Raw genomic sequence first — 6612 nt, forward strand, 5'->3', positions numbered from 1 at the left:
CTTGTGGTTTTCCAACATCTGCAGACCTTTCAGACTCAAGTGGAGGAAGAAAAAAATTCTCCTGTGCTGTTTGAGGATTCTTCTTCTCGCCGTTGGTATGCAAAATTCTTCTAATTTCACTTCTGCATCTTGTTTTTCTTTTTCTCTTTCTTGCATGTTTGTTTTCTTTCTACGACTCAACAACAAAAATATATTTCTTCTTCGTTTCCTTTCTTCCCCGTATGATTTTTTCTTCGTTTCAGATTTATTTTCGCATATTTGTTTTCTTTCTTCTTCGTTTCTTTTTGGTTTGAAGAGAGGGAGAGAGAGAGTTGTCGTGTGCGTACGAATGCCAGTGTGTGACAGAGAGGGAAAGGGAGGTTCGTGGTGGCTAGGTCTGGTAAAGGTTGTCGCTGATGTGAAGTGGTGGAGGTGCGGTGGCCTAGGTGGCCGCGTACGGCTGCACAACTGGACACAAATGGGTGAAACTCATTTCGGTTGGGTTTTCGCGGGGGAGAGGGAGGGCTACGCATGGGGGACATCGGTGGTGGCTAGGTTGGTTGCCAGCGTGAGGGGGAGTCATCGGTGGTGGTCGTGACGCTGGGTGGCCGCGTACGGCGTCGTAGGTTGAGAGAAATGAGAGAAATCCATTTCGGATGTGTTTCTGCGGGGGAGAGATAGGGCTGCTCGTGGGGGACATTGGTGGTGCCTAAGTTGGTCGTCGGCGTGAGGGAGACTCGCCGGTGGTAGGAGTGAGGCTGGCCGGCGCCGAGCTGGGCTGAAGGAGAACGTGCCGTAGAGATGAATCGGGCTAGAGGAGAGAGACAAAGTGAGGAAAAAAAATATTAAAATCACTAAAAAAAAATAATATATGTTGCTATATTTTACAATTTCTCATCTGAAAAAATATCTAACTACTTGTTATTAATAAATAATAGCAAATTCTTTTTTTTTTTTTGGGTAAAACTGAATAGAATAAAAAGTAAGAAAATATTATATAAAATCAAATTGGGAAAAATATCTTTAATTATATATATATATATATATATATATACACACACACCAATGCATGCAACACCAATGCATGCAGTAATGTCACCATTCACCATGATTTTCTCTTGATTATATTTGTGTGAAGGATCTTGTTTGGACTTGACATGAACAAATTTTAATAAATTATTATTAATTTTGATGATACTGACCCTTTAACTTTTTTTCAAATTATTATTATTATTGTTATTTTAAAATTATGATAATGATCTTGAAAGCTCTCAAGTCTTAAATATTATATAGTCGTATTAATTAATCTAATAATCTAAAGGCATGCATATTGAGTACAAGGTTGGCCTTCAACGATATAACTAATTAATTAATTAATTAACAAAGAAATAAAAATTAAAAAAGTTGAGATTCTGATTGGATGGAGGGTATTGATTAATTTGATTTGGGTGAGACATGCAACATGTTTAGCATAATTTTTATTGGAAGATAACATCATTAATGATCGAGATCAGGTGTAGTGGTGATGAGGTACGATGTACATGATCATGATGATCAGTAATGATGAGTTGCCTTGTTTCTTAAGCAAAATCTTTTTGGTACAATCTCCGGCCAATATTATCCACTAATTTAAAATGATTAGAAATTAAAATTTATTTTTTTATTTATATTAGTATTATTAATTAACCAATATCATGTTATAGTCTCTAGCAAGATTATGATACAATAAGACTGTAGTACACCATGTCAAATACATGTAGTACACCATGTACGTAACTGTAGGTTGCAACTTGAATAAGCTATATTATTCTCATTTATTTGAGTTTTTTTCTTGTACAGTACTAGATGTTTATATTTTTAAACAATTTATTTTATAGTAATATAGGACAAACGTGTCTCGCCACCTAGCTCTACCGCTAGTGTATATATATATATATATAGATAACGTACAAATCATCGATCATGTGACTTCTTGTTAATTTAATCATATTTATCTTGAACTTGGGTACTGGTAATTTGTTTTGGTGGGTGCAGAGGGATCGATCAGGTTTAATTAGTTCAAACAATATATATATAGTACTAACCATATGTCGTTTAATTTGCAAATAAATCGGAAAACTTCTGTAACCTCGACGGGCTCTCTATGGTTTGGCGACTTAATCGTACTTATAATATCATGATGATCATGTATATACTGATCATTTCGGGAAGTTTATCGTGATGATCTGTTCGTAGCATGCATGCAGTTGCATGAACTAATTTATCCACCTAATCGATGGGAATAATTCTATAGCCTCCTCTCTCTTTACCTTGTCAAACCGGCCTCCCTCAACTAATTCTCCAACGTCTACAATATTGCTGTACCTACGTAATGTTGAGAGATCTAGAGAGAGAGAGAGAAAGAGAGAGAGAATATTACTGTGCATGAAATCGTTCTTCTTCACGCCCTAATAATATTTCATTAATGATCATTTCATGCACTGTTAAGTTTCCATGCGTAAATCTTTTCTCTCTGTCTCTTTCTGCTCTTTCTCCCTAGATCACATATCTTCCTGATCTTCGATATTCCTGCATGCATGCATGGCCGCCTGATCTGCGTACGTCCGTGCTTGCAAAGCACTGTCGACCTTCTATACATATATACATGCGATATATATTTGATATATGAATAATATTTCTGATCTTTGATCTCCCGGAGCAGAAAATTAATTAAACCATGGTTGCAAGCGGCATGTTCCTACCCATTAAACCTCCACAGGCAGGGAAAGTGCACCCATGTAACATCAATGAAAACGATCCTCGGCTTCAAAACTTGCCACCCGACGGTACTCCTAACATCATGAGCATCGGCAAATACGTTCTATCCCTAATTGCCATGCTGATTTCCTTTATCACCATTTGCGGGATTATCTCCACCTTTGCGTGGTTCACCTTCAAATCACAAGATCCTACTCTTCGTGTCGACTCGCTATCTTTATCTACATTCGACACCTCCAACTCCACGTTGACAGCCATTTACGAGGTCGGCCTCACCTTTCATAACCCGAACGATGTATTGAAACTTGATTTCGAGGAAATGGAGGTCTTTGTCTTCTACAAAAGACACTATGCTTTCGCGGGCTCAACGGTGGAGCCTTTCAGCATGGACGTGAAGGAAACAAAGTCCCTGAATGCAACGCTTGGGAAGATCGGAGCGCACTGGATATGGGAGGACTCGGTGGTTGAAGAGATCAGAGGGGATAGAAAGAAAGGGACGGTAGGGTTCGATTTCCTAATAAGAGAAACGGTAATATTCAAGGGTCCATGGTGGTTGTGGTGGAAAGGGAAGGAAACAGTGGCACACTATTGTTCGAATTTGGAGGTCCTGTTCGTGAATGCCAAAGATGTCGGAAGGTTGAGAAAAAGTGTGAACGGTGCTCCCATGAGGTGCCACGAAGTTGGGTAGATTAAATATGTACATTATTAATTGGGTTATGTTTTTGTTTTTAACTGTTCATATATCATCATCATCATCTGTATCGATCGATGATCCCAGCTTCATCGATTGACCATCGATCGCTTAATTTCTTGTGATCATGCCACGGCCGACAATAATATTCCAATTTGTTCGTGCCGGTTTATACAATGTGTAGAGATCAGATCATGTAGCGCCGGCGATCATGCACGATCACAATCATCATCATCATGCATGCAGTGACGGACGACGGTATTATATAAGCCCTTACGAAAGAAAGAAGAGATCGAATATTTGCAATATTATTACACATATGATCGATGATGGCTTTCTGTGGTTATATATATATATATATATATATATATTAATCATCGATCAGATCATCATCATCATGTTTATAACCGTTATTCTTTTTATATTTTGATCTGTGGATCGAGGAAATAACATTGATCATGAGTAGATCAATTGAAAATACAAGAGCTAGCCAGCTCAAAAAGCAAACGTTTCTCATGATGTTTATAATATGAATTCCTTTATAATTTCTTTCTTAAAAAAAAAATTAGAGAAATAGTTAATTAATTTATTGACCTTAAAAGGTTCAGAAAAAGAGTACTACCAGCTAATAGTTATTGGGCAACTTTTTGCGCTGCGGCGGCAGGTCATGCATCATGATCAATATCTCCTTTAATTCCCGCGTCTATGGAAAAAGGGAGCTGCATATATGAGTAAACTGTACACTACATTTTTATTATCATCCTCTTATTCTCTTATAAAATCGTATTAAATAATTAAAAATTATTTATTATATTTCAGTACTTATAAATCTATTATTTAATACTAAATCAAAAAATATTAAAAAGATAATGATAAAAATAATAATAAATAAATTTTTTCTTATAAATACATAGAAAGGTAGGCACTCACAAAAAAAAACCATTTTCATTTAAAAAGGCATCCAATCCCAACGCTAGCTAGTATGGTAGTTTATGATTATAAGTACAAGAATGCAAATGATTTGGCACTACAAGAAAAATCATTTTTACTGACAAAATTTTTAGTGACGATATAAAATTCATAGCTATAGGTTTATCAAGAAAAAATTAAATTCATCATTAATATAATTTTTAACAGCCAAAATTGTTACCGTCGTTTATATTAGTCGCAAATATATAAATGAGAAAATTTTACATCAAATGAGAAAGTAATTAAGACAATAATTTTAGAATTAGCAACCTCGATTGTAATTGTCGCTAATAATCTTATTACAGCAGAGTATTGCCAATGAGTTAGAGTATTGCCAACGAGTTGTACTTTGTCATAAATAGTAAAGTTTAGTGAAATTATAATTTTTTTGTCAATTATACTCTAATAATTGACTTTTTACGGCCCGATTTACCTTCGCAAAAGGTAAACCTTTATTGAAGATATAAAACTCAGAGCTAAATGTTTATTCTCAGCGAAGAAAATTTTAAATTCATTGCTAATATCATTTTTAATAGCCAAAATTGTTACCGTTGTTTATACTGATAGTGAACACATAAGCAGGAAAGTTTTCCATCAAATGAGAAAATAATAATTGTAATGACAATTCTAGAATTAGCAATGATTGTAATCGTCGTTAATAATTTTACTACAATATATCTACTGAAGTCTGGATGGCATTTTTGTAGGAAGTTGACATAGTTTTTGTAGGAATCATGCATGAAGTCTTTTTTTGGTCTAGGTGATATGAAGTCAGGTATGCTACATAGTAATCAAATTAGATGATATGAAGTCAGGTATGCCACCTTGGTCTAGATGCATGTCTTAGCCTAGCTTATGCAAGGAATGAACCACCTTGAAATGATTAATTAGCAACATATATGGGAAAGGTAATTATTCACTTCCACATAAGTGACTCATCTTGATATTTGTAGTGTCATTGTGAGGTTACCAGCATCTAAGTGGGAGTGAATAGAGCTTAATGGGGTCATTGGGGTGATTTAGATTGCTTCATTTTAAAGTCAGCATCATCAAGATTGCTTTAGTTTAATGGGGTAACTTAATATGCTAGTAATAGAGTTTAATGTTATAGGCCAAAAGTATTGCAAAGATACACTACCTGCATGTGTTGAAGGACAATATATTTGTGAACAATATTAACTCAATCATGTTTACATTTTATATCTTGTATTGGTGATGTGTGTGTGTGAACAATATTAACTCAATCAACTAGGAATTACGTTTCAGACCAACATCTAGGGCTAATTGCATCTACTAGCTTGGTGGAAAATAGCATAATTAAGACGACAGTAATATGCCAGAAACAAAACATTTTTTAGACAAATTTTGTTGCAAAAGGGTCACCACTGGCGAGTATATACAATGGAAAAGGTATGTTTCTGACCCTAGAAGCTTGCAGCCATTGCTCAGTTTCTACAACTGAAAATTTTAGAAAAAATTCATAGTGGCCAATGGTTCCAGCATGAAAAGAATTTTTCGACCAGTAGACAATGTCACACATGACTAATTACGACAACCTCATCCTTAGAAAAATATCACTTTTAGCATTCTACTTTCGTAGATAAAACTCTGTTTTTATGACCAAAACAGAGGGATGTACTCTCTTGATTTTCGACGGTTGGATCAAAGGCTGTTTGGGATAAACTTGATGGTTGAAAAAACTTGATTAATTGTGACCAATAGATGGATGGCCTGTAAAAGTGGCAATTGGGACAATAATTAAGGGGCGAGCAATGACGATGCAAAATGGCCAATGACGATACACCATTTCTGGCCAAAACTTTGTTAGAAAAACCCACATCTATTGTAGTGTGAGCATTGACAACTACTTGCACTTTCATCATAAATAATAATTTTGAGTGAAGTTATAATTATTTTTAGTCATAGTCTAATAATTGACTTTTTGCAATAATTGACTTTAGAATTTATTTTTGTAAACATGTTTATCTAAATTCTTAACTAAGGTTGCATATGAAACCTCATTGAATATTAGTGATATTATTATTTGATATGATTTCTTCCATAATTGTTTGTATTCAATAACTTATTGTTCTTACTTCACGTCAATTGATAGAGATAGAATTATTTATATGAGTCCAATTATGTTTTTTTCATTATCTAGTATCATCTTAATCAATTGAGAACTTGGTTCATATTTTAGTAAAGAAATAATTAAA

At 34.8% G+C, this 6612-nt stretch overlaps 1 protein-coding gene across 1 annotated transcript; it reads left to right on the forward strand.

The window, feature by feature from the left end:
• The first annotated feature begins 2695 nt into the window (after positions 1 to 2695).
• LOC109019960 lies at positions 2696 to 3424 on the forward strand. Its single transcript, XM_019002345.1, has one exon. The coding sequence runs from the start codon at positions 2696 to 2698 to the stop codon at positions 3422 to 3424; it is 729 nt and encodes a 242-aa protein (XP_018857890.1).
• The last annotated feature ends 3188 nt before the right edge of the window (positions 3425 to 6612 follow it).

This window comes from Juglans regia, chromosome 2, assembly GCF_001411555.2.
Source record: "Juglans regia cultivar Chandler chromosome 2, Walnut 2.0, whole genome shotgun sequence".
Lineage (NCBI taxonomy): Eukaryota > Viridiplantae > Streptophyta > Magnoliopsida > Fagales > Juglandaceae > Juglans > Juglans regia.

Coding starts and splice junctions, on each gene's coding strand:
- LOC109019960 (XM_019002345.1), top strand. CDS start 2,696: ATGGTTGCAAGCGGCATGTTCCTACCCATTAAACCTCCACAGGCAGGG.